The sequence below is a fragment of the Capricornis sumatraensis genome, chromosome 12 (assembly GCF_032405125.1).
Source record: "Capricornis sumatraensis isolate serow.1 chromosome 12, serow.2, whole genome shotgun sequence".
Taxonomy (NCBI): domain Eukaryota; kingdom Metazoa; phylum Chordata; class Mammalia; order Artiodactyla; family Bovidae; genus Capricornis; species Capricornis sumatraensis.
Genome location: NC_091080.1, coordinates 26,167,601 through 26,185,656, shown reverse-complemented (window position 1 = coordinate 26,185,656; position 18,056 = coordinate 26,167,601). Strand labels below are relative to the sequence as shown.

Here is an 18,056-nt window from a genome sequence, read left to right as displayed (position 1 = left end):
AGAATGTTGGAATGGGTTGCCATTTCCTTCTCCAATGCATGAAAGTTAAAGTGAAGTTGCTCAGTCGTGTCCGACTCTTAGTGACCCCATGGACTGCAGCCCACCAGGCTCCTCTGTCCATGGGATTTTCCAGGCAAGAGTACTGGAGTGGGGTGCCATTGCCTTTTTTTTAGTGCCCTTATAAAAGAGACCCCAGAGAGCTCTCCATCTTTCTTTCTACCGCAGAAGGATACAGCAAGAAGGGGCCCAGGAAGCAGGTCCTCATCAGACATTGAATCTGTGCCTTGATCTTGGATTCCCACTCTCCAGAACTGTGAGAAATAGTGTTTATTGTTTAAGCCACCCAGTCCATGGTATTTTTTTGTTTTTCAGTAGCCCAAAGAAACTAGGATAACATATGATTCTGTGAAGTTCTAGATCAGGCAAAATTAATCTGTGTTATACAATCAGAGCAGCTATTGTTGGGGTTGGGGGAGGTAGTAATTCATTGGAAGGAATATGCAAAATTTTTCTGAAGTGATGAAAATTTTCTATACCAGACAGAAGTGTGGGTTACTCAAGTGTACGTGTTTTTTGGAAGCTCTAACTATATACTTAATATCTGTATTTCATTGTATGTACCCCAATTTTTAAAAGACATTGCCCACTGCTGTCTAGGACGGTTTATAACAGCTGCTGGTCTCTAGGAGACAAAAGAATAACTAGACAGGAGTAAATAAGCCAGTGACTAAGTCATGTCACCTGACTGATTACTGGATCTTTGAAGGTCACAGTGTTACCATGTTATGCTGCTGCTGCTGCTAAGTCGCTCCAGTCGTGTCCGACTCAGTGCGACCCCATAGACGGCAGCCCACCAGGTTCCTCCATCCCTGGGATTCTCCAGGCAAGAACACTGGAGTGGGTTCCCATTTCCTTCTCCAATGTATGAAAGTGAAAAGTCAAAGTGAAGTCGCTCAGTCGTGTCCCACTCTTAGCGACCCCATGGACTGCAGCCCACCAGGTTCCTCCGTCTGTGGGATTTTCCAAGCAAGAGTACTGAAGTGGGGTGCCATTGCATAGAAACTCTGAAAACTGCTGTGAGACCTTTGGAAGCCCAGGGGCTTCTTGAAGACTTGTGCAAAGCAGAGAGGCGTGAGCAAAGAGAAAGAAAGACAGAAAAAGAAAACAAAATGCTTCCAAATGAGTTTAGAAACCCAGGTTCCAAAACACAGAAGAAATCAAATGCTAAGGGAGGCAGCCAATAAAACCAAAGCCCAGAGCATAAAATTACCCCAAATACAGTTAAACTTCTAGAGCAGCCTGGCACAGACTTTAAAATAAGTATTCTGAGGATTCTCAGCAAGAGCTCTGAAGAAACAGTATTCATAAAAAATCAAACAATAAAATATTTTTTATTAGCGTATAGTTGCTTTATAATGTTGTGTCAGTTTCTGCTGTATAGCAAAGTGAGTCAGCCGCACATGTACATATCGCCCCTCTTCCCTAGATCACTTTCTAACACTGCACACAAAAATAAACTCAAAATGGATTAAAGATCTAAATGTAAGACCAGAAACTATAAAACTCCTAGAGGAGAACATAGGCAAAACACTCTCCGACATAAATCACAGCAGGATCCTCTATGATCCACCTCCCAGAATTCTGGAAATAAAAGCAAAAATAAACAAATGAGATCTAGTTAAAATTAAAAGCTTCTGCACAACAAAGGAAACTATAAGCAAGGTGAAAAGACAGCCTTCTGAATGGGAGAAAATAATAGCAAATGAAGCAACTGACAAACAACTAATCTCAAAAATATACAAGCAACTTATGCAGCTCAATTCCAGGAAAACAAACGACCCAATCAAAAAATAGGCCAAAGAACTAAATAGACATTTCTCCAAAGAAGACATAAGGATGGCTAACAAACACATGAAAAGATGCTCAACATCACTCATTATTAGAGAAATGCAAGTCAAAACCACTATGAGGTACCACTTCACACCAGTCAGAATGTCTGCGATCCAAAAATCTGCAAGCAATAAATGCTGGAGAGGGTGTGGAGAAAAGGGAACCCTCCTACACTGTTGGTGGGAATGCAAACTAGTACAGCCACTATGGAGAACAGTGTGGAGATTCCTTAAAAAATTGCAAATAGAACTACCTTATGACCCAGCAATCCCACTGCTGGGCATACACACCGAGGAAACCAGAATTGAAAGAGACACATGTACCCCAATGTTCATCGCAGCACTGTTTATAATAGCCAGGACATGGAAGCAACCTAGATGTCCAGCAGCAGATGAATGGATAAGAAAGCTGTGGTACATATACACAATGGAGTATTACTCAGCCGTTAAAAAGAATTCATTTGAATCAGTTCTGATGAGATGGATGAAACTGGAGCCGATTATACAGAGTGAAGTAAGCCAGAAAGAAAAACACCAATACAGTATACTAACACATATATATGGAATTTAGAAAGATGGCAATGACGACCCTGTATGCAAGACAGCAAAAAAGACACAGATGTGTATAACGGACTTTTGGACTCAGAGGGAGAGGGAGAGGGTGGGATGATTTGGGAGAATGGCATTGTAACATGTATACTATCATGTAAGAATCGAATTGTCAGTCTATGTCTGACACAGGATACAGCATGCTTGGGGCTGGTGCATGGGGATGACCCACAGAGATGTTATGGGGAGGGAGGTGGGAAGGGGGTTCATGTTTGGGAACGCATGTACACCGGTGGTGGATTCATGTCAATGTATGGCAAAACCAATAAAAAATAAAATAAAATTTATGTTTCATACACAGTATCAATAGTGAGTATATGCCAGTCCCAATCCATCCACCCTATCCCTCCTTCCCCTTGGTACCCATCCATTTGTACTGTACGTCTGTGTCACTTTACAAGTAAGTTCATCTATACCATTTTTCTAGACTCCACATATATGTTTTAATGTATGATATTTGTTTTCCTCTTTCTGTCTGACTTCACCCTGTATGACTCTAGGTTCATCCACATCTCTGCAAATGGCACAGTCTCATTCCTTTTTATGGCTGTGTAATACTCTGTGGTGTATATGTACACGACAGCTTCTTTATTCATTCCTCTGTTGACGGACATTTAGGTTGCTTCCATGACCTGGTTATTGAACAATAAAATATTTTAAGTGATACTTTGGGAGAGGGTGGGATGATTTGGGAGAATGGCATTGAAACATGTATACTATCATGTAAGAAACGAATCGCCAGTCTATGTTTGATGCAGGATACACGATGCTTGGGGCTGGTGCACGGGGATGATCCAGAGAGATGATATGGGGTGGGAGGTGGGAGGGGGGTTCAGGATTGGGAGCTCGTATACACCCATGGTGGATTCATGTCAATGTATGGCAAAACCAATACAGTATTGTAAAGTAAAATAAAGCAAAAATAAAAATTAAAAAAGAAAAGAAAATAAAACACAGATGTAAAAACAACATGAGTGTGTGTGTGAAGTCGCTCAGTTGTGTCCGACTCTTTGCAACCCCGTGGACTGTAGCCCACCAGGCTCCTCTGTCCATGGGATTCTCTAGGCAAGAATACAACATGGATGAATGTGAAAAGGAGCCAGCTGCAAAACTTGGAGAATATATACATAGCTATTAACTTAAAAAAAAAAAAAACCACCGCAATTGAGTATGAATCTAAACAAGACACAGAGAATGGATTATTGTATTTGAAGATAATGCTAAAAATGAACCCAGAACTCAGCATACCAAGACAAAGATGATGGTTTGGGGGCTTCCTTGGTGGCTCAGCTGGTAAAGAATCTGCCTGCAATGCGGAAGAGCTGGGTTCGATCCCTGAGTTGGGAAGATCCCCTGGAGAAGGATCCACTCCAGTATTCTGGCCTGGAGAATTCCACGGACTGTATAGTCCATGGAGTCGCAAAGAGTCAGACACGACTGAGCAACTTTCACGCTCACACACTTTAAAAACATGAAAGGACGTGGATCTCCAAAGGGAGATACTATGACCTTCCATACAGGTGCTTCTTCTCAGTCATAAATTTGAAAAGCTCACCTTCGATGTTTTCGCCTAGGTGGAACATATTGAAAAAGACAAAGGCAAGGGAGGAGCTCATTAGTACTCCCCAAGGGGCCTCCCTCGGCATGGGCTGTGATCCAGGGACCAATACTCTAAGGCTACGGTTCTTCAACAAACCAGACACGTTTCTGCCATATTACTGTCTTTTGTGTTCTTGGCTCATCTCCCTTGAAGACTTAAATACTTTCTAGGTAGTTTACACTGAGAATAACAACTCAGTGTACTTTCTCTTTGAGGGTGGAAATGGAAGTGAAGTCAATTGATCACAGAAATGAGAGGGAGCAGGCCATTACAGTTTAACCAGTGTGTAAAGAAGGCTCTTGTGTAACCAGCTATTTGGACCCTTCTCTTCGGAGAGTTTGGTTTTATAGCGAATTGCTGTGGGGATGAAGCTTTATAGCTTGGGAGTCCTTGTCGCCGCCGTCCTGTTCTGTGGGGAGCATGCCTTCGCCTTTCAGAGGTAATCCGCTGGACTGCTAGGTGGTGGTGGGTTTCTTCCCCCGTTTGCTTGACCCTCCTGGAATCTAGTCAGCGGACTGGGCTAGGGAGCAAAACATTCAAGTCTGAAGGTCACCTCTTCCGAAACTTTCCCTCTGTTGCTCTTCCAGACTGTAGATTTCAGCACAATGAGGCTCTCACTAGATCTAGGGTCTTCTTTTCTTTTCTGGCTCTAGTTTGATTCCTGAGAAAACTCTGAATGATACGTATATTCAGCAGCTATGAAAATTAAAGAAATCGAGTCTTCTGATTTTTTAAAGTGTTTAATTAACCTTAACACTTCACATAATTTATATTTTCCTTGTCTTCACATATATGATGTGTTGACTGCGGATGATTTATTTATTTTCATACGTGGAACATGAGACGGGGAAGAGGGTAAAGTTATCACACTGGAGGTCTGTGTTGTGCATGGGTGTTCAGCATGGAACAGGAAAGGAAGAACAGGTGTGGTATAAGAACACACGTGTGAACATATCTAGTTCTTATTTTGCTTGGCAGAGTGATCCCCTTAGGACTTTCTACTATAAACCACTCGCAAGAACTCTAGCATATATAAACATGATGTAAGTACTTCTGAGGCTATACACACTATTGTTATTAACTAGTCAGTTTTTAAGCTTTTCAAAATTGATATTATTTTCTTTGGAATTATCTTTTTAAAATTTTCATTTATTTTTGTAATTGGTAGACAATTGCTTTACAATTTTGTGTTGTTCCTGCTAGCCAACAGGAATCAATCATAATTAAATATGTGTATATGTGTGTGTATGTGTATATATATGTGTGTGTATGTGTATATGTATATTTATCTCCCTGCCCTCCTCAGCCTCCCCCACTCCATGCAACACACCCCTCTAGGTCATCACAGAATGCCAGGCTGGGCTCCCTGTGTTATTTAGCAACTTCCCACTATCTATTTTACACATAATAGTGTATATATGTTTTGTTTTGTTGATCATATACAAAGTTTATTTTTAGTAGTAAAATACAAATAATTGAATGGTAAATTCATTTGATGAGCTTGTCAAGGAATTCTTACTCACATAATAGTGTATATATGTTAACGATACTTTCTCAGTTCATCTGACCCTCGCCTTCCCCTGCTGTGTCCGTTAAGCCTGTTCTTTGCTAGGTTCATCAGCACCATTTTCTAGATTCCATGTGCATGTGTTAATATACAATACTTGTTGCTTTCTTTCTGACTTACTTCACTCTGTATAAGAGGTTCTAGGTTCATCTGCCTCACTACAACTGACTCAACCTGTCCCCGTTTATGACTGAGTAATATTCCATTGTTTAATTGTGCCACGACTCTTTATCCATTCATCTGTCGATGGACATCTAGGTTGCTTCCATGTCTTGGCTACTGTAACTATTGCTGCAATAAACATTGGAGTATATGTGTCTTTTAGAATTGTGGTTTTCTCAGGGTATATGACCAGTAGTAGAATTGCTGGGTCATAGAGCAGGGCACAACTGAACCGACGAAGCATGGACGTGTAGTGGCTCTAGTCCTCGTTTTTTAAGAAATCTCCATACTGTATTCCATAACGGCTGTATCAGTTTACATTCCTACCAACAATGCAAGAGGGTCCCCTTTTATTCACATCCTCTCTAGCATTTATTGTTTGTAGATTTTTTTGATGATGGCCATTCTGATTGGTGTGAGGTGATACTTCATTATAGTTTTGATTTGCATTTCTCTATTAATGAGCAATGTTGAGCATCTTTTCATGTGTTTATTGGCTATTTGTATGTCTTCTTTGGAGAAATGTCTGTTTAGGTCTTCTGCCCTTTTTTTTTTGATGGGGTTTATTTTTCTGATCACCAAGTGTCAAGTAACAAGTTCCACCACCAAAGGATTGTTAAGAAATTGACACAGAAGTCGAATTGCTAGGGTCATTGGTTCCCTATGTCTCTATGTCGTGTCAAGAAATGAGATGGCTATGATTTCTAAGGTTCTTGCTAGTTTGAATATTGAATTTCTTGGATAAAGGACATAGTTTATTCAAGTAATTGGATATTACTTGGGTAAAGGAGAGGGATGGAAGAACTGCTATCAACACATCCAACCTGGATGCGGTAGGCAATGGCAGTATCATTCCCAGAGAGGGAAAACGGAGGAAGTACATGAGGATTTAGCTTCTGTGTTGTCCCAGGCACTAAGACAGGCCCTTAGGAATGTTATCCTGTTAAACCCCCACAATCCTCCACTCCAGGGATCGTTTTCCCTGACATTTTACAGAGGAGGAAAATAAGCCTCCTGGGAGAATAACATTGGCCCCATATCAAACAATAAATGTAGAGCTTGGATTCAATCCCACTTTTTCATCATTTCAACTCTTCTTACTGCATACCACTGCCTCTAAAAATTATAAAAATTAGGAAGAGAGCCAGTTTGAAGGAAGGTCAGATTTAGTCACAGTGAGACGGCACAGACAGTTGGTCTGCAAGGTAGCCTGGGAGAGGGGCTAGGGCTCGGGGTCTCCAGCGGCAGGTATGATGGTGACCTTAGGGCTTCTCAGGTGGCTCAGACAGTAAAGAATGTGCCTGAAATGCAGGAGACCTGGGTTCAATCCCTGGGTCAGGAAGATCCTCTGGAGAAGGGAATGGCAACCCACTCCAGTATTCCGGCCTGGAGAGTCACGTGGACAGAGGAGCCTGGTGGACTGTAGTCCATGGGGAAAGAATGGACGTGACTGAGAGACTAACACTTTCACTTCACTTCACACTTTTAGCCCAGCCCAGCCCAGCCTAGCACAAGCATCATCACCACTGGCTGTGGCAGAGTTTGGTGGGCTCACCTACAGACCACCATTTGCATCCTATAGTGAACTAAACTCCTTGGTAAGACAGCCACTAGCAAGATATACCAAGGCTTGACCATGTTTTTACAAAATGAGTAAGTTTATAATAGTTCAGTAGGACTAAATATTAAAGAAATACACTGAAAGAAAGTAGTAAATGAATGAGGAAAATTCCCTCATACATGGCTGTTCTTTCTTTCTTTTTTGCTTTGGTTTGGCCAGAAAACTTGTTCAGGTTTTCCCATAGATGTTATGAAAAAATCCAAACAAAGATTATGGCCAACCGTATACTTTAACGTCTGATTGATTGTTGGTCAGTCCCTAAGTTGTATCTAACTCTGTAACCCCGTGGACTGCAGCAAGCCAGTCTTCCCTGTCCTTCACCATCTCCCAGAGTTTGCTTAAACTCATGTCCATTGAGTCAGGGATGTCATCCATCCATTTCATCCTCTGTCGTCCCCTTCTCCTGCCTTCGATCTTTCCTAGCATCAGGGTCTTTTCCAATGAGTCGACTCTGCACACCAGGTAGCCAAAGTATTGGAGCTTCAGCATCAGTCCTTCCAGTGAATATTCAGGATTGATTTCCTTTAGGATTGACTGGTTTTATCTTCTTGCTGTCCAAGGGACTCTCAAGACTGTGATTGATACTTATGCTTAAAAAGAGGGAAGAGACTATGACTAGTATCTTAATCAAATTATATTATATTGACAACACTTAATATTTTGTGCCTACCCTGCAGGGCCCCAAGTATTGGGGGAGGGAGGGACTGCAGCTTTGCAGGCAGATGCATATCTGATTCTTGGGTCCCCTTCCTCCACTAGAAATAAAATCACAAATCTAGCTTCTGAGTAAAAATAATTTTTTAACCAAATGTTTCTGAGCATCAGTCTTCCAGGAATTGTCTATTACTGAGGCTAAAAGAAAAATCTAATTTTATTTAGGGTGACAGACTTGGATGAATTATTTCTGGGGGTGAAATATATAACCCCTCCTAAAAAGAGCTAGGGGTCTGGCTTTTTCCTAAACCCGCTCTTTGTTATCGTTTTCTTGGCATGATCATATTCCTAATAATGCTTAGTGTTCAGGCAATCTCTCAGTGGCTGATTTGTAGGTGCATTTTGATAAATCTCATCAGTGAAATGCTCTGGAACGGAAACAAAAAAAGTTTTAAAGGCATAAATACCATATGCCAAAGAGAAAGGCAGCCAAAAAAAAAGTCTCCATATTCACTTGCTTTTAAAGGCCAAACACTATAAAGGGTAAAAATAAAATACTAGCAAGAATCTTGTAAACAGTCGTTAATTGCATTGTGTTCTGATTACCTAAGTGCAGGCAGTCAGCTGAGGCTATTTATTTGGAAAGGGGAAATGAAAAGAAGTAGGAAGAAAAGAAGGAAAACGAATTGGAGAGTAAAGAAGGGTTGAGGATAGAGGGCTTCTGAATTATTAATAGACCAGAGGAAGTGTTCCTTCTGTTGACTTCATATACTATCTGCCACCTGGAGACCAGCTTGTTCTCTTTCACTTAGCTCCCACTGATATATTATTTTCATCTTAGAGAACAGGGCACTAGTAGCTTTAAAATGCTGTAATGCAGAAAACAAAATTGCAGCCTTGGGCTATGTTCTGTTGTTCAGAGGCATCTCACCAGCTTTTTAAATTACAAAACAATCTTTCAGAGCGATGGCAAGTGTGAACCATCCCTGTAAACCATACACAGGACAGACCTTGAGGAGCATAATCATATTCTTAGAGGGGACTCAGCAGTTCAGTTCAGTTCAATTCAGTCACTCCATCGTGTCCGACTCTTTGCAACCCCATGGACTGCAGCACACCAGCCTTTCCTGTCCATCACCAACTCCCACAGCTTGCTCAAACTCATGTCCATCGAGTCAGTGATGCCATCCAACCATCTCATCCTCTGTCATCCCCTTCTCCTCCTGCCTTCAATCTTTCCCAGCATCAGGGTCTTTTCCAAGGAGTCAGTTCTTTGCATCAGGTGGCCAAAGTATTGGAGATTCAGCTTCAGCATCAGTCCTTCCAATGAATATTCAGGACTGATTTCCTTTAGGATGGACTGGTTGGATCTCCTTGCAGTCCAAGGGACTCTCAAGAGTCTTCTCCAACATCACGGTTCAAAAACATCAATTTTTCGGCACTCAGCTTTCCTTGTAGTCCAACTCTCACATCCATACATGACCACTGGAAAAACCATAGCTTTGACTATATGGACCTTCGTTGGCAAAGTAATGTCTCAGCTTTGTAATATGCTATCTAGGTTGGTCATAGCTTTTCTTCCAGGGAGCAGGAGTCTTTTAATTTCATGGCTGCAGTCATACTCTGCAATGATTTTGGAGCCCCCCCCACCAAATAAAATCTGTTACCGTTTCCTTGTTTCCCCATCTATTTGCCATGAAGTGATGGGACCAGATGCCATGATCTTAGTTTTCTGAATGTTGAGCTTTAAGCCAACTTTTTCACTCTCCTCTCTCATTTTCATCAAGAGGCTCTTTAGTTCTTCTTCACTTTCTGCCATAAGGGTGGTGTCATCTGCGTATCTGAGGTTATTGATATTTCTCCCAGCAATCTTGATTCCAGCTTGGGCTTCATCTAGCCCAGCATTTCGCATGATATGACCATGTTCAGCCTTGAGGTACTCCTTTCCCAATTTGGAACCAGTCTGGTGTTCCATGAACAGTATGAAAAAGCAGGAAATGTTGCCTAGGTATTAAAACTCAGGAGCTGGAAAGTTGAGTTTCAGCCTCAGGACTGCTACTTGTCATGAGCAATTTGAGTCGTCTTTGAACCTTGGTTTAAAGTGACCTGCTGTTTCACTGTGCTTGTATTTTTCATGCTATTTTTGATGCAAGCCTTCCCCCACCACCAAATGATTATTGGTTAAATCCTGTAACTCTATCCCTTCAGAGATGTCATCAAAACATGTCTTTATTTTTCATCCCCCATTGCCCCAACATATTATACATGGCAGAATAACCTTTCCTTTCCCTTCCATGGAAAGTTAGAAAATTCTATGGCTTTTTAGCCCACTCTTAATTATTGACTGGGAGATTTTTGCAGAAACGCACACCTATGGTGATTTTTCTTTTGGCCAGCCAAAAATTAATTCTGTTCGCTTACTAACACTTTGCGGGTTATTACATTCAACAGTCATGCCTGACACAACTGTGGAGTCTAATTTTTGTGAAATATTGTCTTCAATCCACTCTTTCATAGAAGTAAAGGAGCATTCTTCAGCACTGTGAGCTTCATTTTCACTCTCTTTATCAGAATCATTCACTAAGGTTTTTTGTCTTTTTGTGGCCTAATATTCACATTGAATCAGAACTATATTCTGAAGAATTATCATCTTCATTAGTATACATGTTGCTTGGACACTCAGAGAAAGGATATGCCTAAAATTCACCAAAAAATTCTTCTTCACTTCAGATTTCACGATGTGTCATTTTTGAAATTTTTTCACTTATAATATACACTGTGTGTGTTATTGGCTCAGTTGTGTCTGGCTTTTTGCCACCCCATGGACTGAAGTGTGCCAGGCTCCTCTGCCCATGGGGTTTTCCAGGCAAGAATACCGGAGTAGGCTCCCATTTCCTTCTCCGGGGGATCTTCCCGACCCGGGGATCGAACCCTCGTCTGCTGCACTGCAGGCAGATTCTTTACCATCTGAGCCGCCAGGGACCCAAGGTTGAAACAAAAACCTAACATAGCAAAATGTGAATGAGAACAATAATCCGAAATTATGTAATGAACCCTCGATTAATTTTAAGCTCTAACAACGTCACATGGTGATGTTAATTGTATCACCCTCTACAGGATAAAGTTACCTATTTCTAGTCAGTTGTGACTCCATCTTCAATTCTAAGAATCTCGCTTTTACCTCCAGATTCTTGCCGCTGTAAGATCTCACCACTCCTTTAGGTGGCACTATTGGATGGCATCTGAGCAATAACTGCATCCCATGAAGTGATTTTTCTTTGGATTTTATTTACCAACCTAGAGAGAAGGCAATGGCACCCTACTCCAGTACTCTTGCCTGGAAGATCACATGGCCAGCAGAGCCTGGTAGGCTTCAGTCCATGGGATCGCTAAGAGTCAGACACGACTTGAGCGACTTCCCTTTCACTTTTTATTTTCATGCATTGGAGAAGGAAATGGCACCCCACTCCAGTGTTCTTGCCTGGAGAATCCCAGGGACGGGGGAGCCTGGTGGGCTGCCGTCTATGGGGTTGCACAGACTCGGACACGACTGAAGCGACTTAGCAGCAGCAGACCCTTTTGGCTCAGCAGTAAAGAATCCACCTGCATTGCAGGAGATGCAGGAGATGTGGGTTCGATCCCTGGGTCCGGAAGATCCCCTGGAGGAGGGCATGGTAACCCACTCCAATATTCTTACCTGGAGAATCTCACGGACAGAGCAGCCTGGAGGGCTATGGTCCATGGGGTCAGAAAGAGTAGGACATGATTGAAGCAACTGAGCACACACGCACAGACAACTGGAGGCCAGTCTTTGCAGGTTTAGCTTTTCTCAGGTTTAGCTTTCTCAGGCACCAGTCCTTCTGTCTATAAACTTGAGGGCTGGCCCATCATCCTCCCTACCATGCTGAGTTGAAGGAAGTAACACCCCCAAACTTCATCCCTTTGGGAGAGTGGGAATTGAGAGAGAATCACAGCAACTTGTTGCAAAGAATGTCAACTTAAAAATAAATGCACAATGTGAGAGTCTCAAGTTAAGTTTTTTGGGGGGCACAATGAACACTGCAGCCCAGGAGACAGCACCTCAGAGAGCTCTGAGAAACTGCTCCAAAGAGGAGGTGGAGTTTAGTGTATCTGTGATTTTTGGTGAAGTGGAAATACATTCAATCAGGCACATATTTTTCCAGAAGATTTCTGCTGGTTTTGTGAAGTCTTTACTAGTCATGAGGAGCAGCTGTCGCCATGAAAGGTTTTGATGCTTTTTTAGATATGAGGAGATACAAGAACTGGGCTCTTAAATCTGGGCTGGAGAACATGTAACTATCTGAAGACCTGTCCTGACCATTTTCCCAGTTTGCCTCATTTCTGCTCTCCACCCTGAACTCCCTTCAGGGGGCTTGAAGGTCAGCAGCACCTGATTTCATGCTTATAGAAGTAGATGGCAAGTACCCTTGGCAAGTGCCAATGTGTAGTGGACAGAACTATTTTCACAAATCCTCCTCCTCTCTCCACTATGACCACTTTTCCCGGTCTCTAAGTAAGGGGGCACAGAGCCAGGGAATGGATTTTCAAAAATGGAAGGCTCGACATTAGGTGATCTCGTTACTAAATGAGACAAAAGGCCCCCGTCTTGAAGCCTGGCTGAACAGGAAGTGGGGTCAGGAAGCTCTTTCCCTGCTCTGGTTCCTGTTGCCAATGATGAACCCGAGTTTGGTGCAAGCAAGACAGGCCTTTATTCAATGGTCAGAGGATGGAGAAGGAGAACTCAAACTCCAAAGATACTTTCTCTCTGAAGGAGGGGAGTACAGGAATTTAAGGGTTAAGAGGCAGCCGAGTCATTAGGGCTCAAGGGAGTGGGCTGAGAATTCCCTGGGTGGAGAATTCCAGGGCCAGCCCATGTGCAATCTAATACTCCTTTGAACCCAGCAAAAATTGTGCCAGCAGAGTACAAAGACCCCCTTCCAGCAGAGATCTAAGCATGGAGATGAAGCAAAATTAACTCCAGGACACATCCAGGTTTTATCTGCGTGGGCATGTTCTTGTGGTCAAGTCAGAGCTAGTTGGAAGTGGTTGACCCTTGTATGTCTCAAAATGCAGCTGCAAAGCACCTCTGCCGAACTCCAGTACTTCTGAAACAAACTCAGACAGAAATCAAGGCCAGGACAGCCTTTAGCCTATTTTGCCCTCTATCTAGGATCTGGCCTGTTCAGTCCGGTTTTGTTGTGGGCCTTCCTAGCGTCCTGTTGATAAAACCCAGCTAGACTGTCTGGTTAAGACCAGTTTCTGTGCCTGGGGCCTGGGCTACATAGCATCTGACTGACCCCATCTCATTATTTGATTCTGCTGCATTGCCCTTTGGTCAAACTGGAGATAGAAAGAGTCCAGCTCACCACAATTGGAACTTGGACGTATTCTTATATTAGTGGTATTATGGTAATTACATATTAATGGAATGGTGTTTCATAGTAATGGTAAATTTATACCCCCATCATTGTACTCCTCCACATTTTTTTCTTTTTCCTTTTGTTGACTCATTTTAATACTTTCTTGTCCCTTAACACATTTTAAAATGCCCAAGCATCTTATCTTCTAGTCAACACAAAATTTCCTTTACGTGGAACTGCAATTCAACCTCTATTCGAATAATGAAGAGCTCGTTGTTTTGTAAGGCATTGTATTTCATTGTTAGGTTAACTTGTAAGGGGTTTCATTTTAAAATTTAGAAGTAAATTCTAAAAGTATAATGATTTAATTATACAAATCCCCACATCCTGTTTTTAATTGAAGTGTAGTTGATTTTACAACATTGTGTTAATTTTGGATGTATAGCAAAGTGATTCAGTTATATATTACGTATTTTTCTGATTCCTTGTTTATAGGTTATGACAAGATGTTGGATATAGTTCTCTGTGCTATGCACTAAATCCTTGTTGTTTATCTGTTTTATATGCAGTAGTGTGTATCTGTTTATTCCATACTCCTAATTTATCCCTCCTCCCACCCTTTCGCCTTTGGTAACCATATGTTTGTTTTCCATCTGTGAGTCTGTTTCTGTTTTGCAAATAAATTCATTAGCATTATTTTTTATATTCCACATATAAATGCTATCACATTCCCTGTCTGACTTATTTCACTCAGTATGATAATTTCTATGTCAGTCCATGTTGGTGTAAACGGCAATATTCCATTCTTTCTGTAACTGAGTAAGATTCCATTGTGTGTGTATGTTGTTTGTTGTTTAGTCACTAAGTTGTGTTGGACTCTTTGAGACTGCGTGGACTGTAGCCCGCCAGGCACCTCTGGCCATGGGATTTCCCAGGCAAGAATACTGGAGTGGGTTGCCATTTCTTCCTGCAGGGGATCTTCCCAACCCAGAGACTGAACCCACATCTCCTGTGTCTCCTGCATTGGCAGGCAGATTCTTTACTGCTGAGCCACCAGGGAGGGAAGCCTGTGTGTGTGTGTGTGTGTGTGTGTGTGTGTGTGTGTATCACATATTCTTTATCCATTCATCTGGTGATGGACACTTAGGTTGCTTCCATATCTTAACTTAGTGCTGCTAAGAACATTGTAATACATATATCTCTTTTCAAATTAGACTTTTCATCTTTTCCAGTTATATGCATAGGAGTGGAAATCTTGAATCATATAATAATTCTATTTTTAGTTCGTAAAAGAACTTCCATACTATTTTTCTTCGTGGCTGTACCAGTCTACATTCCCACTGAGAGTGCCAGAGGGTCCCCTTTTCTCCATACCTTCTCCAGCATTGATTTATAGACTTTACCATGAGAGCAATTGGACAGGTGTGAGGTGATGACTCATTGTAGTTTTGATTTGCATTTTTTAAATAGTGAGCAATGCTGAGTGTTGAAGAAAAATTAATCTCCCTGATCTAAGAAAGAAACAAAAAATTTTATTTGAGCCAAGTTGAGTATTATAACCTAGAAAGAGCATCTCAGAGAGCTTGGAGGACAGTTCACCTCTTAGAAGTCAGTTCAGTTCAGTTCAGTCGCTCAGTCGTGCCCGACTCTTTGCGACCCCATGAATCGCAGCACGCCAGGCCTCCCTGTCAATCACCAACTCCCGGAGTTCACCCAGACTCACTTCCATCGAGTCAGTGATGCCATCCAGCCATCTCATCCTCGGTTGTCCCCTTCTCCTCCTACCCCCAATCCCTCCCAGCACCAGAGTCTTTTCCAATGAGTCAACTCTTCTCATGAGGTGGCCAAAGTACTGGAGCTTCAGCTTTAGCATCATTCCTTCCAAAGAGATCCCAGGGTTGATCTCCTTCAGAATGGACTGGTTGGATCTCCTTGCAGTTCAAGGGACTCTCAAGAGTCTTCTCCAACACCACAGTTCAAAAGCATCAATTCTTCAATGCTCAGCCTTCTTCACAGTCCAACTCTCACATCCATACACGACCACTGGAAAAACCATACCTTGACTAGACAGACCTTAGTCGGGAAAGTAATGTCTCTGCTTTTGAATATGCTATCTAGGTTGGTCCTAACTTTTCTTCCAAGGAGTAAACGTCTTTTAATTTCATGGCTGCAGTCAACAAGGCACGGTTATATTAAATATGTTTCTTTTGAGATAGAGGGTTGACTATTAAATGACATATTATTGACAGTTTACAAAATCCAGATCTAAGCATCATCGTGACCCTTACAAGATCAAGAAGGAGTGTTATCTTTTAAGGAGTTGTCTTACTGATGTTAGGAGTATATTGCTCTTTAGATAGGTATGTCTCCTGATTGGGGATAATTCAGATGAAAGATATGGGGAGAGAGGAGGCCAAAGAACAGAGAAAATTTTTACGTTTAAATTTTTCCTGTCTTGCCATAAAAATTAATTTTATTTCACATGAGTATCTTTTCCTGTGCCTGTTGGCCATCTGTATGTCTCCTTTGGAGAAATGTCTCTTTGGGTCTTCTGCCCACTTTTTGATTGGGTTGTTTGCTTTTTCGATATCAAGCTGTATGAGCTGTTTGTATGTTTTATAAATTAACCCCTTGTCCGCTGCATTGTTCGCACGCATTTTCTCCTAGTCGGTAGGGTGTCTTTAATCTTTTCAGATAGTATTGTCTGAAGTCTGAGAGGATTCTGCCTCCAGCTTTGTTCTTTTTCCTCAGGACATATCCCCACTTTTTTATGAAAGTGAAAGTTGCTCAGTCATGTCCAACTCTTTGTGACCCCATGGACTATACAGTCCATGAAATTCTCCAGGTTAGAATACTGGAGTGGGTAGCTGTTCCCTTCTCCAGGGGATCTTCCCAACCAGGAATCAAACCAAGGCCTCCAGCATTGCAGGCGGATTTTTTTTACCAGCTGAGCCACGAGGGAAGCCCACTTCTTTATACTTCACTTCAAAAGAAATCTTTGATTTGGTCACTTTTTTGTTCAAACTTCCAAAATGGTACCCAGGATTTAAGACCTTCAGTGATCAGGTCCTAGGCTGCCCATGTATCCTGGTTATATTTCCTGGTATATCCCAACGTAAGCCCCATATTCCTGCCCACCTGGGTCACATGCCATTCCTTGAGCTCTGATTTTGTTTTCCACTTACTCATCAGCACTTAACACCATTTCATCTCCAATTCACTTGCTTAAATTCCATCTGTCTTAGTGTTAGGCCATTCACTGCCCATTCACCAGTCAAATCCGACCTATTTCAAAAGTCCAGCTCAGAATGTCTCCATCCTCTGACTACCCCAGACAACAGTAACTTCTGATGTTACATTCTTAGAGCATTGATACTGTTTGTATAGCAATTTTTCATGTTTTATCTCACACAGTAGGCATTTGTACTGCTGTGGGTGAGTTTCCCCAGGAAGCAGACTCTGAGATAGAGATTAGCAAGTAGGGAATTTACTGGAATGGGATCTCAGGAGCAACATGTGTGGAGGAATAAAGGAAGGAGATATGAGCTGAGGAGGAATTGAACTGTGATGCAGTCTTAACAAGGGCCTCAGCTGTGCCTTCAGGGCAGATTCTTAAAGACATCACCCGTAAAGATGTCGGGATGGTTGGTCTAATGAGAACCTACTCTGCAACACAGGGAACTGTGCTTGGTGGTCTCTGGTGACCTACATGGAAAGGAAATCCAAAAAAAAGAGGGGGTATGTGTGTACATAATAGCTGATCCACCTTGCTGTACTGGAGAAACAAACACAGTATTGTAAAGCAAATAGACTCCAATAGAAAAGAAAAGAAGAAAAAAACCCACCTCCACATGCTTGAGTGTTCCTTTCCCCAGTGGGCAGAGTGACCTGAGTGAATAGCCATAGCTTTCTTTTGAAAAGGACTGAGGAAGCACCTTCTCTCTACCGCACCAGGTCTGTCTTTGTGGGGACCTGACTCCTCCCTCAGGCAAGAGATCCTGGGCTAAAGAAGTGGCCCAGGCCTGGGACCTGGACAGTGGATTGAGTTTTTGACTAGGACAACTGTCCTTAGCCACTGTCACCCATCCCTGACTCCTTTCGGCTGTAAAGATTGAGCAATACCTTTCTTGGCTTCCCTCTTTCTTGCCCCTAAGAACTCTGTGTTCTCTTAACCAACTCCAGTTTTCTGAGGGTCATGTCCCTCTGGGTACCACTCTGACCTTGCTGCTTTTTATAATAATTGTGTCCAACGTGTTACAGCCGGTTAAGCACTGCCACCTGGCTTTAAAACAAAGCAATCTCATCATCCCTGTTGCTATCAGGACTTCCCTCTGTAACATCATCTCTGATTATAAGCTTTCTTCTACCTCCCCCCACTGGCCTCCAAACTAATACCTCGGGTTAAGTCATGACAGAAGCTGGATGTCCAAGTGCTGAGTGTGTTAATAAGGAAAAAGATCTCTGTCCCTAAAGGGGTGCACTTGCCCATGATACTAGATTTGACATTCTAGTTAGAGCCTTGGGAGGTGGTGCTAACCGTCACCAGGATGACTCTTGGAAGCTTGGAGAAAAT

The 18,056-nt window shown here is 42.2% G+C and overlaps 1 protein-coding gene across 2 annotated transcripts in view; it reads left to right on the top strand.

Annotated features, from left to right (window-relative positions):
• Positions 1–4,404: 4,404 nt before the first annotated feature.
• CPB2 (carboxypeptidase B2) overlaps positions 4,405–18,056 on the top strand; it is a 60,401-nt gene continuing 46,749 nt past the window's right edge. For both annotated transcript variants that reach the window (XM_068984787.1, XM_068984786.1), the window contains exon 1: positions 4,405–4,537. In XM_068984787.1, the coding sequence (XP_068840888.1) occupies positions 4,464–4,537 (74 nt within the window). In that variant the 5' untranslated portion in view covers positions 4,405–4,463. The remainder of the gene's footprint in view (positions 4,538–18,056) is intronic.